Source organism: Hoplias malabaricus, chromosome 8, assembly GCF_029633855.1.
Source record: "Hoplias malabaricus isolate fHopMal1 chromosome 8, fHopMal1.hap1, whole genome shotgun sequence".
Lineage (NCBI taxonomy): Eukaryota > Metazoa > Chordata > Actinopteri > Characiformes > Erythrinidae > Hoplias > Hoplias malabaricus.
In genome coordinates, this window is record NC_089807.1 from 29370436 (window position 1) to 29391425 (window position 20990).

The 20990-nt window shown below is 39.1% G+C and overlaps 1 protein-coding gene across 1 annotated transcript in view; it reads left to right on the forward strand.

The window, feature by feature from the left end:
- The window catches only part of csmd1a (CUB and Sushi multiple domains 1a), a 603150-nt gene that overhangs the window by 395951 nt on the left and 186209 nt on the right, over positions 1 to 20990 (forward strand). Inside the window, exons 13-18 of the mRNA XM_066678438.1 lie at positions 3510 to 3692; positions 4437 to 4763; positions 11701 to 11895; positions 12904 to 13042; positions 14217 to 14404; positions 18606 to 18794. Of these exons, the coding sequence (XP_066534535.1) occupies positions 3510 to 3692; positions 4437 to 4763; positions 11701 to 11895; positions 12904 to 13042; positions 14217 to 14404; positions 18606 to 18794 (1221 nt within the window). The remainder of the gene's footprint in view (positions 1 to 3509; positions 3693 to 4436; positions 4764 to 11700; positions 11896 to 12903; positions 13043 to 14216; positions 14405 to 18605; positions 18795 to 20990) is intronic.

The following is a 20990-nucleotide window of genomic DNA, read 5'->3' on the forward strand; positions in this document are numbered from 1 at the left end:
CATTTATGAAACAAGTTGAAACTGTAGGCCACTGTTCAATACAACTGTAATTCTGTAGAAAACTAAGTACGACTGTGCACCTCTGTCAAAGCCTGAGCCCCGTTCACTCCAGCAACATTAACCCAGTTTCTGGTGACTTCACTCTGTAGGGATTGTAGTAATCTATAGCTATTCCCACATAAGCAACAGCTTAGTGATTCATTGACTTCACCTCTATGTTCACCTTGCATGTACACCTTTAGTCCTCTTAGTGAATGTATACATGTGCTTAAATGCCACTTTCTGTGTAATTTGTGCAGTTAATATTGCATGAAGCTTCAAAAGATTCTCTTCATGTCTGACTAATTTAGGAAGTGAACGTGTAGGAGAATTAATAAACATCACCTTTAGCTTGCTTACAGCAGGCTAACCGTCATTGTGTAGCTTAAATGCTTATGGCCTTAGTATTTGTTTCCTGACTAGATTATGTTACTTAGGCAGTGCAGCAATAGTGCTATTGTACATTAGGGTTTATTGTCTGCTCTACCAAAAGGAAGATTTCATTGTCCTTAATAGTTGCAGCCCAGAGAAGAAATCACTACCTATCACTAACATTAGAATCTGTGGGTATATTTATCAGCTATTGATCAGTGTAGTTTGTCCCTTCCTTGTTGCACTGTCCAGCTCTAGCTGGAGTCTTTCATGGGGCACCAATCCAAGGACTGTTTGAACCTCTTCAAAAGGCCACAGTGTAATTTTATTCAAAATAATTTAGTATAGACTGCATATGATTATAGTCAAGAATAAAAACAAATGACAACAACAAAAAATAAATGTTGTCATTTAAAGTTACGTATAAAAATTAAACATAACAAAGGCTAACATACAAAGTTTTGTTCAACAGCAATGATTTCTGGACCATGACCAGACATTTAAATAAAATCAGTAAATCCAGCTTGTTTTTAAGCAGTGGTTGCCAAAACATTTGATCTTTTGGAATGATTTTCTGCTAAATGTTTTAACTTCCAAATGTTGCTAAAAGCGTTGGATAGTGCTGTGTCACACCAGAAAGCCCAGTTGTGTTTCACCATAGCTCAGTGCTGTGGAGGTTTATTCCCCTCTGGCTGACACTTGGCACTAATCACTGTGGTATAGGGTGTAATGTATATATTTGATCTGGTTCGTTTTTAAGCAGTGTTTTAAGTGTAATAATACTATTTTATTAATTAAGTCTTTTATTTCTGTAACATTCAAGGTTGGCATTGTGGAAATGTAGTTTATGAAGTTTTACTCTGCATTTTTCTGAGACTTTTAAAAACCAAGATTGAGGCCATGGGGATATTTCAGGCTAGATATTTGTCTTTATCGTATACTGATGATGGTTTTTGAACAGAGTAGGAAAAGTACATTCTCTTCTTGGATACACAAGTTTGAGGAAATTGGGCCAAGGAGTGCCCCAGGGCTATGGCAGAGCAGATTTACGAAAGAAAAGGGGATTCAGAGACACAAACAAAAGGGAGATCGCTTCTTGAAAAGCTGCTCGTCTATTTTTGATCACATGCTGTTAATTTTGCTTTTGGCTTTGCCAAATTGCTTAGAGACAGATTCGCTAAATATTTTAACTCTAACAATGAGTCAGATCCATTTGCTTGTGAGTGTGAATGTATCTGGCATTATCAGATATTTACGATAATGGCACAAATTTTGACCAGGTAAATGTGTTAACATTGGATTATTGCATTAGTATAGATTTGGATTTAAAGTGAGCATGCTGTTAATTTTTCTGTGTCTTTATTGCCCTTTACTTTTTGATCTGGAGTCGTCTGAGGTGGGTTTCTGACAGGGGGTGAATGCTGGGCTAATTGTACATTTAGCCATTGACTTCTCAATCATGAGATCAGCGTGAGGCTGCTTTGAAGACGATAGCCCCACTTCTTTGCAGATTGGATGGTTAATTGCCCCTGGCAGTTGCAGAGGTATTTAACTTGCTCTTAACACCTTGCAGAGGTTGTTGAATCTGCGGTGAGGGGATGGTAGGGGAACTCATTGCTCTGCAAATTATAGGCTGGCCGGGTCAGTGAAGCGCTAGCCACCTTGCTTGTTAACATCAAAACGATCTCTTCCAGAACGTCATTCATTTGTCACTGTCAATTAAAACCACTGCAAAAAAAAAAAAAAAAAATCTAATTCAACACCTGAAAATACACAGTATTAATGAATAGGGGCCTAATGGGAGCTAATCTTGCACCAAAGCCAAGTGGGTGTGGCATAAATAGACAAACCAACATTAGCCATTAATCCTGGTATTACACTATTAAATATAACTTACATGATATTTAATTGAAATATATTAGATGTCAGTTTACTGACCTCTTCAGCAAATAATTTCTGAACCCCTGTTAACCTCCTACTTTAGGGAGCTCACCTTGTTTCAAAAAGTGTTCATCAGAAAAGTTTTGTTGAGGTTAACTTTGTTGTGTTATGACAGAAACACTTTTATACTAAAAATGACTGCTGCACTGAATGAAATTCCTCTGGTTTCAGCTTGTCTTTTTTATAGATGACTGCAGATATATTACGTTCGCTATTGCTTTTATTAAAACAGCATATTTACTGCTTGGGCCACCTGATTCCTGACTTAAATGGGTCTCTCTCTCTCTCTCTCTCTCTCTCTCTCTCTCTCTCTCCCTCCCTCTCTCTCTCTCTCCCTCCCTCTCTCTCTCTCTCTCTCTCTCTCTCTCTCTCCCTCCCTCTCTCTCTCTCTCTCTCTCTCTCTCTCTCTCTCTCTCTCTCTCTCTCTCTCTCCTCCCTCTCACACACACACACTATATATTTACATGCAAGATGGTCAACCCTTTTCATTTGTTACTTTTTTAATATTTAATTTTTCTTGAGGTGGAAGGTAGAGAAATTAAAAAACACAACACGCAGATAAACAGAACTCATGAATTATGCAGTGGGGCATCATTTATTTTTTATAATAACAGAGTATAAAAATGAGAAAACAGAATTATTTTAATTCTTTAATCTTTGAATTTAGGCAGGTCCAGGATCAGTTCAATACAGAACACATATATTAGCGTCTAAATAAGGGACAGCTTATTTGGGGGTGCTAAAAAACTTTTAGAGGGGCCTGTAGCTCTCCTAACACATGTCTAATGACGCCACTGACACAGAGCCAGAGAAAGTAGAGCAGTGGTTTCTTCTGTATTTATGTGATTGGCCAGAATTTTACTAGAGGCCATGGTTCCATTGAGATGCATAGTTAATGTAATTGTGGTAGTTGGTCTGCTGTGCCTTGTGATATGATTATTGGTCATTCTGAATCAGTGGGAAACACTTTACACTAGGCCTATGTTCAAGTCTTGAAAGCCATTAAATTTGCTTTTCTTTCAACCTTTCTTTCTTATTCTTACTGTTCTGTCTTTATTTCTCTGCGTGTTATGTCAGAGCAGCCTCATTTTGAGAAAATCTCCTGTTAAAGACAAACAGTTGCTTGACAAGTCTTTTGTTTTCCCTCTTCTGTACAGAGATCGATAAAGGAGGGTGCGGAGACCCGGGCATCCCGGCCTACGGCAAGCGGACGGGAGACAGTTTTTCACACGGCGACGTGTTGACCTTTGAGTGTCAGGCTGCTTTCGAGCTGGTCGGCGAGCGGACCATTTCTTGCCAGCAGAATAACCAGTGGTCTGGAAACAAACCCAGCTGCGTCTGTGAGTGTTCGTCCAAAAAACACACGGCTGGCTATAATTAACACTTTGCCATTTAGAATGATTAATGTGCTGCCCTGGTAAAGGCTTGACGGATGGACAGCGTGAGTCCGAATGCCAGCGGCTTGGCCGGTGAGATGGTCATTCCTGAGCACACTGTTCCCAGGATCAATTATTACGCCTTCAATTAGCAGCTCCATATTTACAAATATTCAAACACTGAGTGTTTCTGCATTTGTCATTTATTTGAAAATGTTTGCAATGTCCAAGGTGTTTTCAGTAAGCTATTGCTTTGTAGTTTGGGGCAAGTGCCTGCTAAAGTAATAATTTTGTTTTTGCTAATGTTCTGGACCAATCTCTGGCTGTGGACAGGCATTCTGATTCACCGTTTGTCCAAACAGTCAAACAGTGGAGATGCTGAAATCATGTTTACAGTCCTCTCCTCCCAATTTAAGCTTATGAGCTAACCCTAGCTTTATTAGCCAAAGTTAATGAAGCTAACAAAAGACTTTGAAGTTATAAAGCTATTTTGTCCTTGCACCCTTAAAAAGCTTCATGGGCTTTGACTAATGAAGCTATTTAGGGGTCCAAGCGTTTACAGGAACCCCATTGTTTTTATTGGGATTTGTCTTATTCTTAATCTGATTTTTTTCCCACTTTGATTCCCAGTAATGAATTCTTGAATGATAAATGTCCCTCAGTCAAAGCGTGTAACGGATCATTCTAACACTCTCTTTGCCTCCGCAGTCTCCTGCTTCTTCAATTTCACCACGCCGTCAGGCATCATCCTCTCCCCCAACTACCCGGAGGAATATGGCAACAACATGAACTGTGTGTGGCTCATTATAGCCGAGCCGGGCAACAGGATCCACCTCATATTCAGCGACTTTGAAGTGGAGCCCCAGTTTGACTATCTGATTGTGAAGGATGATGGCATGCCCGAGCCCACTACCTTTGGTACCTTCTCTGGCAAAGACGTGCCCTCGCAGATCGCCAGCAACGGCAACATCATGCGCCTAGAGTTCCAGTCGGATCACTCCAACACTGGGAAGGGCTTCAATATCACCTACACAAGTAAACAGCATTTTGATGTGTTATATTATTTATAAAAACAAGTGTACATCTATAAAAATGGACAAAAGTATGAACTATTTTAATGACTTTTAATAGTAAAAATTGTGCCTTGTGTCCACATTAAGCATTAGATAACATACCATGAACACTGAACTATCACTGGATTTGGCACACCTCCCTTGTATCTACACCCACTGTCAATTTTATCAGCTCCACTGACCATTTGTAGTCCACCTGTTTCAGTGCATACTTTATTATCCCCATTTCATCCTGTTCTTCAATGGTCAGGAACTCCCATAGGACCACCACATCGCATGTATGATTTTGCTGTGGATCATTCTCAGCGCTGCAGTGACAGTGACGTTGTGGCAGTGTGTTAGTGTATTGTGCAGTTAGAATTGAATCAGACACATCAGTGCTGCACAAGTGTTTTAATCCGTCAGTGTTACTGCTGGACTGAGAATAGTCTACCAATCAAAAATATCCAGTCAGCAACATCTTGTGTCCACTGATGAAGAACTAGATTATGACCAATATAAACTGTGTAGGAACAGATGAGCTGCTCTCTCTGATGTTTACATGTTGGACCAGTAAGGTAGGTGTGTCTAGAAGAGTGGAAAGTGAGTGGACACAGTGTTTAAAAACTCAAGCAGCACTGCTGTGTCTGATCCATCTGCACACACTAACACATCACCATCACATCAGTGTTGAGAATGATCCACCATTCAAATCATACCTGTTCTGTGGTGGGGATGAGAATGTATGCGGAGGAACAGGTGAACTACTTTCTGTAACTGTAGAACTACAAAGTACTCCTGTGTGGTCAGACAATGGGTGTAGATACAAGGGAGATTGTGGACATATGAGGATAATTAATATACATTTAGCTTCTATTGCTTGTTAGCTACATTAGCCTTTAACTTTATGATAAAACTATAGAAGGGAACTTTAATCCCAGATCTTGAAATGCTAAGGTAAGCTGAAAATAGGGAGAATTATATTTTCACACTAAGCTATGGCTTTAAGTCATATTTGGCCTTTACCTACAACTATGAATCAGCACTATGAAGACATCAGTTTTTTAAAGACAATTCTATAATGTTACATGAGTCTTTTTTTTCCCAAAATATTATTGTTGATTCAGGAATTCACTCTACACTGTAATGGCAGCAGTATTATTTCTTGCTATACATTGCAAAATTACATCTAATCCAAAAGCAGAGGTGCTAGCAAAATAGCTCCATTTGGTAAGTGCATTCATTTCATAATGTCCAGTGGACCCCATTGTGCTTAATCAACTCACAGGGGTTATTCCTCTTTCATGCAGCCGGGCAGAAACATTCCTCAAGGATATTGCTTTATTTCAGTCATGCATATTTCAGAGAGCTACATTCTGAATCTGACTGTCTCATTTATAAGATTGGCTATTCTAAAATGTGATTATTAAGATTTTTTTTCTTATGCATATTACTAAAAGACCTTTTTCTCCTGGTCAATTCCTTTTCTGCACATAAGACAGCCTTGGCTGAATTCTGCTTTTCAGATCAGTTCTTCAGTATGTAATTAATGATTAATTAACCTTAACAGTTGTGTGTATGGCATTTTTTTTTACATACTTTGTAAACACTGCTTTAAAACCTGTGATCCCAGAGAACCCAAGAGAAAGAAATTTTGGGAGAAGACTTTGTGCCATAAATCCTTCACAAACCCACGTATGAATGTTTCAGTGTTATATTTGCTCAAAGAGAAAGGCTTTGTTGAGTAGTAGCTGCAAACATTTGCTTTCCGTGAGCCTTGGAGAGAACGAATTTTACCACATCCAGACATGCCATGAGGGAGTGAATTGGCTTCACCACTACACTGTAAATTGTCCCCACTGCTACAGTTTTTACACCACAGAGCTCCAAAGCACAAGCCAATCCAACTCAGCGGGTGACTCCAACATATTTATTCCCATTTCTCATTGCCTCCACCACAAAAAAGGAATATTTATTTACATGTGAAAATTTTGAAATGCACGGTTTAATGACTCCTTTTTTTTAGACATTTTCCAAGTAATATGATTTATCACATCATTTGCAGAGAACACAGTTCATATGTTGACATATAAGGGGAAAAATTGATTAAATCTTGAAAATAAGTGTTATTATTATGATATTACTACAGTTTACCTCTATGAAAGTGTCAGAAAACCCATATTTTATCCCGGGGCTCTTCCCAGTCATCAGTAGTTGCAGATTCCACCCTGATAACTAAGACTACCCCATTCACACACAGTGCCACCTACCTTCTTAGAGAGACTCCTGGCCTTGATTGACTGAGACATCACAGAGGATCGAACTGGTGATCTCCTGATGATAAGGCTAATGCTTAGACCACTCCACCATAGGGAACCCTGTTTGGTCTATTCTTTATAAATACACGAGCAACAGGATATGCTTTTTAGTCAGTTCTTCATCTCCTTCATCTATTATGCTGATAGATGCTGGAACTACTAGGACATTTCACTGCAGTTATATGGAGGAATCTTTTTTGAACTCATAGTCTACTTCCAGTTCAGTCAGTGTTTCCGGTTAAATAATACCAAAGGCACTATGTAATAAGACAAGCCAGTCAATGGTGGTGGAGTGTGTACGTAGGAAAACATTGGATGAAATGAGACTTTGAGATTTTGCAGCCTTATTATGAAATGATGGGAATCATTTTAGTACTACTCCCTCATCTGGGTATGTCCCATCACAGCGCCAGACCCACTCTCTTGTGATAGCACAGATGCATTGTTAAACTACATAAAACAAACAAAAGGTGGGAAGATTATGGAGCAAATACAAGAGTGGAGAAATAAGAGAACTGAGCAAAAATGGTAAAACTAGAGCTTCTGTGCCTCGCCCCCTACTGCTGCAAGCTCTGGGCTGAGGTGTGCTCTGTGGTGTGCCTTATCTTTGTAAAGAACCGGTGCTGAAACAGACTGTTGCAAACAGGGCAGTAGACATTTGGAGAATGGTGCTGTGTTGTTTGATGCTTGTAGTATATTGACCAAAGCTTGTTACAATAGACATTGCTTTAAGACCCCAGGGAACAGTGTTAGCTTGTTGAATAGGGGCTTAATATGTCACCTTTAATTATCAATTGATGTAATCTTCAGGATTAATTTGCACTAATCTCTTGCAGCTTGAGCATTGTAGCAGGTCTAAAAGTTCTAAAAAGTGAGGCAAGCTCAACCTGTGTGAAATTATTCTTTAAATTATATTTTTTAACCCAATATTTTAAAGTGCTTTAACTTTATACGTTCATGTGTTAGTCACTGTATTGTACATGCACAATTGCGGTCTGTACTCTCTGTTGTGATGCACAATTCCACAATTCATCATTGATCAGTTTTCGACCACAAGACTGGTGCTGATATTTTAGTAATGGACCTTTCTCGCAGTGTGAAGCTTCTAAGAGTGGTTCACAACCTAAAAATATAGCAAAAAAAAAAAGCCTGTGCTCAGAAACTGACCACTGATTAAGGACTCGAGAATAGCTCACATGAATTCTGCATCAACAGATGGAGTGTGACTATATGCCAGCAAGGTAAATGTTTCCAGTAAAATGGAGTATATAGTGGTTTCCTTAGGAACTAAACACTGACAGACTGAGGTTTAAAGATGGAAGTGGCCAGTTGGGAGCACCGACCAAATGTTACTGAGAGGCAGAGCAATTTGGAGCCGCCAAACAACATCCCTGTGTATGTTTACTGGTTCACACAACCAATAAGAACAGCCTAGCTCCACACAGCTAAATCCTCGGTGGTGATTTAACATTAACATGTTCATCTGAGTCCAGCTGGAAACCGACAAAGGGGGTGAGTGTTAAGTCTGCACTAGGGGCTTTGCTGTGAGATTTTTTTTTTAATGCATCTCAATAGTCACATGGTGCTACCAAGCTGGAAGGGCTCATATATGCCCCTTCTTCTGCAACACATGAAACCACCAGTAGTGTAATTGTGTTTTATAGGGCCATTATATAAGATCAATTTCAGTGAGAAAGGGAACAGAGTCCAGGGATCAACTTGTGTACCAAAAGCTTTAAAACTTGGGCATTCAGTAACTTTACCCTGATCATCAAAGGGACAATAGGAAATTGTGCCAATGAGCTGGCAGGCAGTGTCGCATGGAACAGTACAGCCATTTTGAACAGGCATTTAAAATATCAACAGCAGGGACCACTAATGGTGCTTTTTCCTTGCATTGTACTTATGCTGTGTGACTCTACTTGGCTCTACAGGCTTTTTGGTCCCTGGTGCTTGATTGGTTTTCCACTACACTGGTTCACCCCTGAAATGTAGCTGGTGACCTCATAAAACCCCAGTCTCTAATGAGAGTGACTGGCTATGGAAACTACAACAGTGGCAGCGGTAATGTTAAGTGTTGCTTACTCAACGTATATTCGGGTGTTGTTGTTGTACATAGCTCCCCCCACCCATTTCATTAGCCACTAGTCCAAGGAGCATATTAATATTTAATTAATATTATTTTATTTTATCTGAAACATAGTTCATACACTCTAAATACCAAATAGAAAAAAAAACATGCAATTTCTCTGGGTGGGCAGATGGGTAGGTTTCAGAACTTTTTTATAAACCTTTATATATATATCCTGCATTACTACTCTAGATATGTATCTTTGTGTGTCTCCAGGTGTTGGATTTAGCTGTTCATATGTGTTAGTTTTGACTGTGAAAAAGGTGGGGAGGCTGGTTTGGTGTCTGCGGTCTTCATGTCAGGTGATTGTGTGGTTTGATATCTCAGCAATGCAGGCTGTAGAAATGGGGTATGACCCTCTCAGACAGGAAGAGACATGTCCCAGCGCAGAGCTGGAGTGGCTGGCAGAAAAGGCCCGTAATAACAACCACACTGTCAGCAGGGTCACAACCCCAGCCCCACCGCCTTCGTCCCCGTGCATTAGCCATCCTCCTGCCACAAGGGTGGAACAAACAGATGTTCCTCACCAATTGAGGGCCACAAAAATAGCCCGGTGGGGATATTGTGCTGGAGCTCCTGTGCCTGTGTAATAATTGAAGGATCCTGTCTGACACCCTTGACGCCTGCATGTCACTCAAAGATCCACCTACGTCAGGCATTACAGGATAATTGGGAGTCCACACCTAAAAATTCCCGTCCGGTCTCATGTTCTACAAGCCAGGACTGTACTTAGGAAATGTTGGGTATAAAAATAGGAAGTCAAATTTGCACAATTCCTCCTCACTCTAAATGTAGTGTATTATATTGCCTCGAAGAAAAAATGTGAGAATGAAGAAAAAAGTAAGGAAAAAAATATAAAAATCAATCCTGATTTATTCACTGTGACCTTATTTACACATGGTCTTTTCATTAGACTAATATGTGGGATTGGATCTTGATTAATTTTAAATAGGCAGTCAACTCTCCAGTTGGTCAGTCTTGTATACCATAAAGAAATGTATTGTGCAGGATCTTGGCTGTTAAATGTGATATGGAGAAACCGTGCATTTACGTTTCTGCATCTCAGACCACCCAGTGAAGTGGAAAATCTCAGTGCAGATATAATTCTGATACTCAAGACTCACGAAATAACCAGGTGTAAATAAGATGTCTAAAAGTTAGTATAAACCCAAACTATGAATTCAGCTCATTTAAAGTGCAACTAATTCAGTCAGGCATCCGTGGCATGTATAATCATAGAAAACCATGAAATGCAGTGGAATATATACATATACAGTACTTTTAGGCACCTGAAAGAATGAGATTAACAACTAGAGTTTACTTGCTCAAAAATACATTTAAATATATAAACAAATATACTGAAAATATGTAATGATATTATGTGAATGAAAGTCTTGTTTCCACACCTCTCCTTGTGGCAGTCCAGTATTTCTTGAGGTTATCCTCCAGTGGCGCAGCAGGTAGTGTTGCTGTCACACACCTCCAGGGACCAGTAGGTTGTGGGTTCAAGCGCTGCTCTGGGCGACTGTCTGTGAGCGGTTTAGTGTGTTCTCTCCGTGTCTGCGTGGGTTTCCTCTGGGTCCTAGAACACATGTTGGTAGGTAGATTGGCTGCTCAAATGTGTCCGTATGTGTTGCCCTGTAAAGTATTTTGCCCCCTCCAGGGTGTGTTCCCACCTTGCGCCCAGTGATTCAAGCTAGACTCCTGACCCACCACGACCCTGAAATGGATAAGTGGTTACAGATAATGAATGAAAGTGTGCTGTTGGTTTAACAAATTCATACAACCAGGAGAACATCTGGAAACAAACTTTGTTCTTCACACTCGCTCACAACACAGCTAGGGGAAAAATTATTTCTGCATTTTTGTATTTATTATATAATATTATACAAGCACCATGCTTATTGAGATTATAAATCAGTTTAAGCTATAATAATAATCATAGGTGCCTTAGATTTAGCATAATACTGTAAACCTAAAGTCACTGTGCCTGATGCCAAGCATGGGCAGGGTCATAAAGCTCCCATGCACTAGGCTTTGGAGCAGAGGAACTCTCTGGAGTGATGGGATTGGAGTGAGGTTTGTGAACCATCAATAACCATTTAACATCAGCAGCTGACCTTGTGTTCTAGGGGCGGAATGCAATCAAATCTGTACAATTTATTTATTTATATATGTTTTATTCATTTATTTGTTTATAAATGTTGGAGTAAAAAAAAAAATTGGAAGTAAAAGCTCTTACTGCAGCAAACCAGGACAAACCCCACATTAATATCTTTAATTTCATGTTTGATGTTACATTCTTTTGAAGTGCTCTAGTGTCATGTTAACATTCTTCTCCTGTCAGGTAACCGTTTCGGACAATTTTGTTCAACAGTGACATGTGACATGAGTTGTGCTTTGTTAGTTTCCATTTTTCAGACTCCAACATTGATTTTTTTTTTTTTCTGTGCTTTGTTCGTATTCTCCAGCTTTCGGCCAGAACGAATGTCATGACCCCGGCATCCCCATCAATGGTCAGCGCTTTGGGGAGCACTTCTTACTGGGCAGCTCGGTCCTCTTCACATGTGACGAGGGCTTTATTAAGACCCACGGCTCCGAATCCATCACCTGCGTCATCCAGGACGGCAATGTGGTGTGGAACACTGCTGTACCACGCTGTGAAGGTAGATTCTAATGCCTTGCATTTAGGACGACAGAAACGACATCTCGACCACATGTGGTATGGGTTTCGAATTTAGGGCACCACCTTAATTTTTCAGCAGTTGTAGTCTGTAACCTGAATGTATAGCACTAACGTAATCGTCACATCAACTAAGGTGGATCTCAGGCACCAGAACAGAACTGCTTCACCATTTAAGATGGAAAGGAGGCACCAAATAAAACTGTTGTACCATTTAGGGCCAAACAAGGGGCTGGAACATTTCAGTTTTATTTATTGGTGTGAAACTGTGTGGAGCTGTGTATGACACAACTACTTCCACTGGTGATAGAATATAATGAGAGTTAGGAGGAGTTCAGTCAAAAGGGGAATGAAAACTGAAAGTAAATCATTTTAAAAAGCATACAACAAACACTGCTTATTGTGGTTATGTGGAAAATATGTATTTACTGAATTAATATGAATATCATTTAAATTATATTTAAATTACAAACTGTAATTAATGTGATTCGGTTTCACTCAAACTTTAATTGAAAACATGCCACAAGGTCAGTTTTGGGGATATTACTTAAAATAATAATAATAATAATAATAATAATAATATGATAACTATTGAATGACTCTGAACATTGGAGTGGTAAAAGCTAAAGTGTCTCTTTATAACAAAGCATTTGTAATCCCTGGTTGAATGAAATCTAACAGAATGAAATAAGGCTCATAACCCTTTAACCCTTTAATGCTGAGCCCAAAAATGTGACTGTATCTGTCTTTCTTCTCTGATGTTTCCTGTTTTCGATTACATTTTCTGAAAATGGTTGATGTGTGGGAGTATTATCGGAGAGAGGATTAATCTTTAAGTCTCCAGTGTGAGGGGTGGAGGTGTTATTCACTTGCTTTTCAGCTGCACGCTATGCTGTGGTCTCCCCCCGTGCCGAGCTCAGATGGAGGTGTATTTTGGGAGTTTTTGGGGGGTGTTGTTAATGGTCTGATTTTTGTGCTTCTCTTCTCCCAGCTCCCTGCGGTGGGCATTTAACAGCTCCAGCGGGAGTGCTGCTGTCACCTGGCTGGCCAGGTTACTACAAAGACTCCCTCAACTGTGAATGGGTGATTGAAGCCAGAAAGGATCATGCCATCAAGATCTCTTTTGACAGGTATCGATTTCCAGCAAGTTAGAATTCGCCGCCATGATCCCTGCTATGGTCCCCAATTTTTTTTTTTTTTGGAGTCTTTTCTTCTTACATTTTCCTCATTTTTGTTCATTAACCTCTGCTTTAAGTCCTTTGAACTAGACCCTTATTATCCAGTTTTTAACCCTGAGACTCTAATATGAAACTAATTTGATTGATATGTAGATATGTGGCACAGCAGGTAGTGTCATAGTCACACAGCTCCATGGAGGAGATTGGTGTGTTCTCCCCGTGTCCATGTGGGTTTCCTCCAGGTGCTTCAGTTTCCAGTAGTCCAAAAACACATGGTGGTAGGTGGATTGGCGACTCAAAAGTGTCCGTAGGTGTGAATGTGTGAGTGTGTGTCGCCCTGTGAAGGACTGATGCCCCCGCCCTCTCCAGAGTGTGTTCCTGTCTTGCGCCCAACGATTCCGGGTAGGCTCTGGACCCACAGTGACCCTAAACTGGATAAGCGGTTACAGAGAATGGATGAATGAATGAATGAATGAATATAGATATGAGATTGAAATTTGGTATATTGAAGGTGAAAGATGAATTTATAACAAAATTTTTATAACTAGTCACCAACATATACGTGGATATCAAAGGCAAAATTTTGTACTTGTCTCGTAATTAATTTTGGTAACACTGTATTTCAGTAAGGTTTCATTACACATGAATAAACCTTTCATGACAACTGATTTATCAGAGCTACTTCCAACCAACAACAGTTTTCTCCAAACTTCATATTGGAGGAAATTGATTATAGCAAGCTTTATGACAAGCGTCATGAATAAATTATATCCACAGTTGATATTTCACTTTCAATTTAGATAATGTAGAAATTAACTTATTTTTACAGAATAAATTCAGTGCATATATTTCTCTGCATAGACTGGCGTTCAAATACTTTTTATTCTGCATATCAAAATAAAATTATAATACATTCAATTTTGTAGATTTCTGTTTGTGAATGTGTAGAGCATTAGAATCATATTAGAAAGATATTATGTTTATAATCCCAGCATGATTGGTTTTTTAATATTGGAAATTCCAAACGAGAGCCCGAGTTTGAGGAGTTACGTTGTCTTTGTTAGAAAAATTCCACTAAAAGACCCTGGCCAGAAGCATATGTTCTTGCTCTCTGCCTCTCTCACAGGTTCCAGACTGAGGTTAATTACGACACACTGGAGATCCGTGATGGCCCCTCCAACTCGTCGCCGCTGATCGGAGAGTACCACGGCACCCAGGCGCCTCACTTCCTCATCAGCACCGGCAATTACATGTATCTCCTCTTCACCACTGACAACAGCCGCTCTAGCGAGGGCTTCCAAATCCGCTATGAGAGTGAGTCCACCTTCTCATTTCAGTTCAGTCTAAAACGACTCCCTAATTGACGTGTAGTGCACTACATAGCACCTAAAAAGCCACGAGCTCATGCCCTATGTGAGTGCACTCATGCAGTGAGTAGGGAGCCCTTTCCCATCCAACTGTTCGGCAATAGCTGTGCAATACCAGCCAGTCTGATTGGAAACTGATTAGAGCTAGTTCTTTCCTTAGCTATGGAGTTTCAGGCCTTCAGTCACAGTCTACTGACTCTTCATAGACCAACAAGAAGCATTTCACAATAGAATACAAGAGTGCATAATAGATTGTCTGTGAACCATAGCAATGCATTGGTCGGTTGTTAAAAGAATACACCTTGTGCCTTCAAAATTAAAAAGAAGAATTAGTCACAAACTGTTCCCTGAATGGCATCTGCACATGCTGCATAAAAAAGAAAAGAAAAAAAGCTTTTTTTTCCAATGACAGCCAGAAAAGAATGGTGCAATAATTTGCGGTTAATGGGAAATTTTTTAGTCTGAGTTTCGTTGAGTCATTTCTGTTGCTCTATTTGCCAATGAAATAAAGAGCAGCTGATATTTTTAAATTAATTCAAATTAAAACTGACAAATGGAGAAAGGCTGAACTGGAGAAACAGTGATAAATACTAGAAAATCAACAATTCACTCATACATTGGAATTTGATTTGAATTATCATGCTTGATATAAAAGAAAGTCTTAAAATTCTCGTTGACAATGGAAAAAATAAAACGGAATAAATAATAAAAGTTTAGGAAGAGACCAAATAATGAAAAGAGACAAAGATAAAAATAGAGGGAAAGAAAAAAGACAGTCTGAGAGAGTGTTCAGAGGAAGACACTTCAAACAAGCTCAACCAATCAGCTCTAAGACATCATTTACTCAGGCAGACTGCTTCAGAATTCTGTTATACAGCTCTATAGGAAAATGAAGGCAACAGATTCGAACTGAAGTGTATTAATAAATTGAACAGTTATAAATATTTTAAACAGTCAGGACACATCTCGCTGAATAAGGCTTCCTTCCCCCCAACACACAATGGAGTCTGGCTGCAGACATACACTCCCTGCTAGATGCTCTCTCTTCTTCCATGATGTCACATGCACATGTAGTCTTTGCCACAATGACAGAAACGGCACAGCAGAACAGTTCTGTTTGGTTGTTCCTGCTTGACAAGTTGAGCGATATCTTAAAAAGGTGTCATTTTATAGAGTTCTGGTGCTATACATGATGACCGTATCATCAATGTCACGATTTCTGGTGCTATATATGATGACAGCTAGAGAAATCACACTGAACATGTTTTATGCAGCAGAGCAGTAGCTTGCTGTTTCTGTTAACAGACCCAGGAGCCTTATCAATGTGGTAGGGTTTTTTTTTTAAGTATCATAATCACTATTTTGTTCCATTATTATCATTATGGCAAAGCTAACATACATTCACTGTCAGTCTTATAGCCCAACAGTGCCTGTTTATGCTCATCAGAGTGACAAGATATACTCCAGATAGTCCCCAATAATAAAACTGTATCATTACTCAATTTCATACAGAACAAAGCTATATATTTCTTCTGTGTTATATTCATATCCTTGCATCAAATTGTGTTTACATGAGATTTGTTTAATTTTGTACGAATATGAAGTAAATTAAACAGTACTAAATCTAAAGGCTCAGTTAGGCATTGATGTATGATATTGCAAAATAAAAATGAACACAATATAGAAGCAGATCAAATATTTCAATTTATTAAACTACAATTCTGAAAACTTTAAAAATCACTTTCATTCAGTCGCGGTGGGTCCGGAGCCTACCCGGAATCATTGGGCGCAAGGCAGGAACACATCCTGGAGGGGGAACTAGTCCTTCACAGGGCAACACACACACTCACACATTCACTCACACACTCACACCTACTGACACTTTTTTGAGTCGCCAATCCACCTACCAACATGTGTTTTTGGACCGTGGGAGGAAACAGGAACACCTGGAGGAAACCCACGCAGACACAGGGAGAACACACCAAACTCCTCACAGGCAGTCACATAGAGCAGGACTTGAACCCAGAACCTCCAGGTCCCTGGAGCTGTGTGACTACACTACTGCTGCACCACCATGCTTCAATCAGTGTAGTCTTTCACACTGGGTGCGTGCACAAAGCACAAATGTGTTCCTTCCTTTCTCCTAGTCAACAAACACCTACAGACACAACGTAAGTCAGAGAGTGCATTGACGTCATTAATAAGCTGGCGGTGCATGTGAGGCAGAGTGTGCATGTCTGCAGCCAGACCTGTCTCCAAAAGGCTAGGGAACTGTTTAAAGGTCAAGTGATGCGATCTGAAAATGAATAATAGGGATAATACTACAGAGGTCTCCTCATTACATGTAACAATACATTTGGCTGTTCAGCAATAGATTTGTAACAGCTTCATGTCCTATTGGAAGCTGATTGTGGTCAATTGTCAGTTTCACTAGAGATTTGTAGGCCTCCAGTCATAGCCTACAGGCTCTCCATAGACCAACACAATATAATAGTACAGACATGAAAAGATTAATAGACCAACAATAGCATTTCACAGTGGAATAAAAAGTACAGTCCTGAAAAGATTAATTGATCACCAATAGGATTTCAGAGTAGACTACAAACACTATCTGTGAATCATAGCAACACTTGACACTGGTAGAAAAATCATAGCATAAATCAACATAAATTAAAAACATGGGATTAATGGGGGCATAAATATTAACTGTAGCCGTTCATTTGTTATAAATGGAAAAAAAAAGAACACACACACACACACATGGAGGATGTTTTCTCCCCATGTTGTAGGCATTGGTTTCCTCCAGGAACTCTGGTTTCATCCCACTATTCAAAGACTTTTCATGCTGGTAGGTGGATTGGCTATTCAAAAATGTCCATAGACATTAGAGTAAGTGAGAGTGACTGAGTGTGTGATGCCCTGCAATGGACTGGAGCCCTGTCCAGGTTGTTTGTTCATAGCGTCCAGTGATTTTGGTATGCTTTGGACCCTTGAACTGGAAGTTGGAGGCCTGAAGCCTGAAGTGGAACATGATATAAACAAGCTCAGCCAATGAGCTCCAAAAGAAAAGCTTCATCTCCTCCTGAAATGTCAGTTAGTGTCAAAAATTCCAGTATGCAAATCTGTGGGAAAATGAATGTGAATGTCCACTTATCAGTGATAACGTCATATCACCAATCCTAATTTTATCACCGGAGGTGTTATATAAGTGTGGTTACTAACCTTACTGAATTATTAAGAGCTCTGTAAGAGAAAGTTGAATATGGAAAGCTGCTGAAACAATAGCTGGGGGATGTTTTATAAATAGCGATTTACAACGCAATTAAAATTTCATATTATGTTGATATTATTCTATGAATGTCTTTAGAATCCATGCTGGGAGGCAGAGATGATCTAGGAAATGCTCAATCTGTGCTTGCATTGTCATTTTAATTACTGTTAAGATATTAACTGGATGTGTAGAAATTCATGGCTGTATTTCTTTGGAAATTTCTTTGTGCTGTGGGCTGATTAGGCTGTCATTTCTTTTTAAAAGATGCATAAACCTTGACCGGCGCCAGGTGATTAGGCAAATTGTTTCCAATTGCTTTCTTTCTTTTTTTTTTCCAGAGAGAAATTGAATGACACCGTTGTAATATAATGCACTGCATATATATAGAGAGAGAGGGATAGAGGCAGGGTCGAGAGACCTAGAGAAGAAGAGAACACGGATGGGGGTGGCTAGATTCACTTAAACAGATATTCATGACTCACAATGAAGTGATTCTGACAGCGCACCTTATGCAACCCCCGCTATCTCCTCTGAAACTCATTGGAGCTGATGGATTATTATTCAGTTATTTCGTGATCTAGTTAGGAGCCGCCAAAATAGGAATTGCCTTTAAGATTCTCCCAAAGATAGCAATGTCCGCTCTGCACTTATATAGGAGGGACCTAAACCTCACCCAGGGCCGAAATAAAGGGAGGGTCAGGGAGTTTATCTGCATTCAGGAAAAACACGACTCAAGTATGCATTTATTATTATTTTTTTCCCTCTGCGTAAAGGATTTTACAAGAGTTTAGTGAGAGATTTCAAGTTCAGAAAGACTAACCTCTGCAGATTTATACAGAAGGTGGTGGAATGAAAGGATCCTCTCGTGTTCCCGCAGGCATTATGATGGAAAGCGACTCTTGTCTGGACCCGGGGATACCCGTCAACGGCAAGAGACATGGCAACACCTTCGCCATCGGTTCCAGAGTGACATTCAGCTGTGATCCGGGCTATACTCTCAGTGATGACCAGCCTATTGTGTGTGAGAAGAACCATCAGTGGAACCACGCTCTGCCCAGCTGTGATGGTAGGCCTCTGCTCAAAATTCATATCCTAAAAATACAAACCTTTTAATACTATAAATTAAAAGTTTGTAGACCCATGTTCAGGAAGTCATTGCATAGGATTTCCATCTCTCCAGAGAGTGGTTTCATTGTGCAAGAATGGATGGTATATAACTCTCTAGTAGACCCTTGGCTCTGAGCTGATGCTCAGCTTGTTCAGAGCGTCCCATACCATTTCATGCTTTCCTTAGTGGGTAGTTTGTCCTATCTGTACAATGCCTTTCACAAGTTTGAAATCTACAATGAAGGCTGACAGATTTCAAACACCACAAGAGAATCTGGCTATTAGGTATGTTTTAGGATTTAATAAAAATATTAATGAACATGTTTCATGGCCTCATATTAGATTAAAATTGATTGAGACATTCTATCATTACACAATATGTAAAATAGCTAGAGAAAATATCTAAATGCCGTAAGGTACTGTTCTACAGGGTTGTTATGAGCAGGCACATTATGGGACTATACTGTGTGACTATATAGACAATGCTATAGTTTTCTCAGTTATTGTGAAATCCATATATAAATGTGTTTTGACATTAAAACAAACCCATCAGAGTAACTAAGTATTTTGTTATTAAAATGATATGTGGTGTCTGCCTTCTTACATTTACACCTAAACTGTAGTGTATTTACAGGTTGGTTTATTATGTTGATGACCTCAAACTTTCACTTGCTAATATGTTAGTTCATTTCTATTTATTTTACTAATTAATTAACAATATTGTTTGAATATTGTTTGATATGGTTGAAAACAGCGTTTCTACATTTCTGAATATGGCCTCTGCCAATATTGAATGTTACAATGGAACAAAATAACAGCCTAAGGACTTTGTTGTGAAACAATCCTGGGCCAGTGTTTGTTTACATGGTGCAAATGAACAATACAGTGTTGCAGTGGAAATAAACAAATTCCAATACATTAAGTACTAATTAAGTACATCAGTGCACAACTAGGCTCAGAGTCCAGCAAGAAACAAAACAGTATTATTTAATTTTTTAATTATATTTATATGAAAATATAGTGTAAAATAAAACAGCCCTAGATTAGATTTGTAGATTGATGTCTAATTTAATGTGACCTTATTAGCATCCTTACCTTTATGGAATATTTATAAACTCTGAAACATAAGCGGAAATAAAAAAGGACAACAAAAATATATATTTTAATGGTTAAGTTAATGTAACATAGAGTAAATTATGTGGTGACACTTACTATATTTACTATTTTATTATATTAGTTTTTAATTTATATTTTATATAGGTATTTTATGACCATGTAAACCTACACTTAGCTTGTATAATGGCTATTAAGTCATTATAATTGCATAAATACCTTTTTTTTTTTTTGTCGAGCACTTAGGTCCCACAATGTATCTTTTCATAACAACACTATGAAAACGAACCTTGTTATTGTTGTGTATTTTAATGTGTTATGACGCTTGACATAAAATCATATAGTCTTAATTTATTGTGTTACATGTAACTATACCTATGTATATATCCAAGCTAAAAAAATTGTTTCCATAATTTATAATGCAACACGTATGCCATATGTATCACCTTTTGAAAGCATGTATTAATCACTATCGGTGCAGGATTCATAGGAAGACTGAATAATAAGCAATAATTCTACTGAAACACTGGCCAGGAAATGTTAGAATGGCATTTTGAAATGTTATTTTAAAAAATGAAAATGAGTTTTTCTGTTGAAAGCACTGATAGCATGGTACAAGTCATAGGTAGCACATTGCAGATAGCAGCATAATAATATATAATGCCAACAGCATTTAACAGTCCTTGAGTAGTAAATGTGGTGAGTTCAGAGGAAGAATCTGTCATGTGATAAAATGGCTAGTGCAAACCCAGCCCGTCGAAATGCACCAGAAATGGGAGCCGTCCAGCTCATGCCTTCTTTATCGGGTAGAAAGGGTAAGCAGTCTCAACGCTCCTCCGGGACGTCCATTTTTGATGAGCCCAGCGCTAACCGGAATAAAGAGGTTCAAAGATAACTTTGTAGATGAGGAAGGAAAAGAAGGGAAGCGAGGCCACTGAAGAGTCACTTGGCTAGATAGGGAGGAAGTACCTACAGGAGAGTGCTCACTCAAGCTGTTTATCTTATTTGTTTCCTGGCGGTGGGAGGGATTGAAATAAGCGTG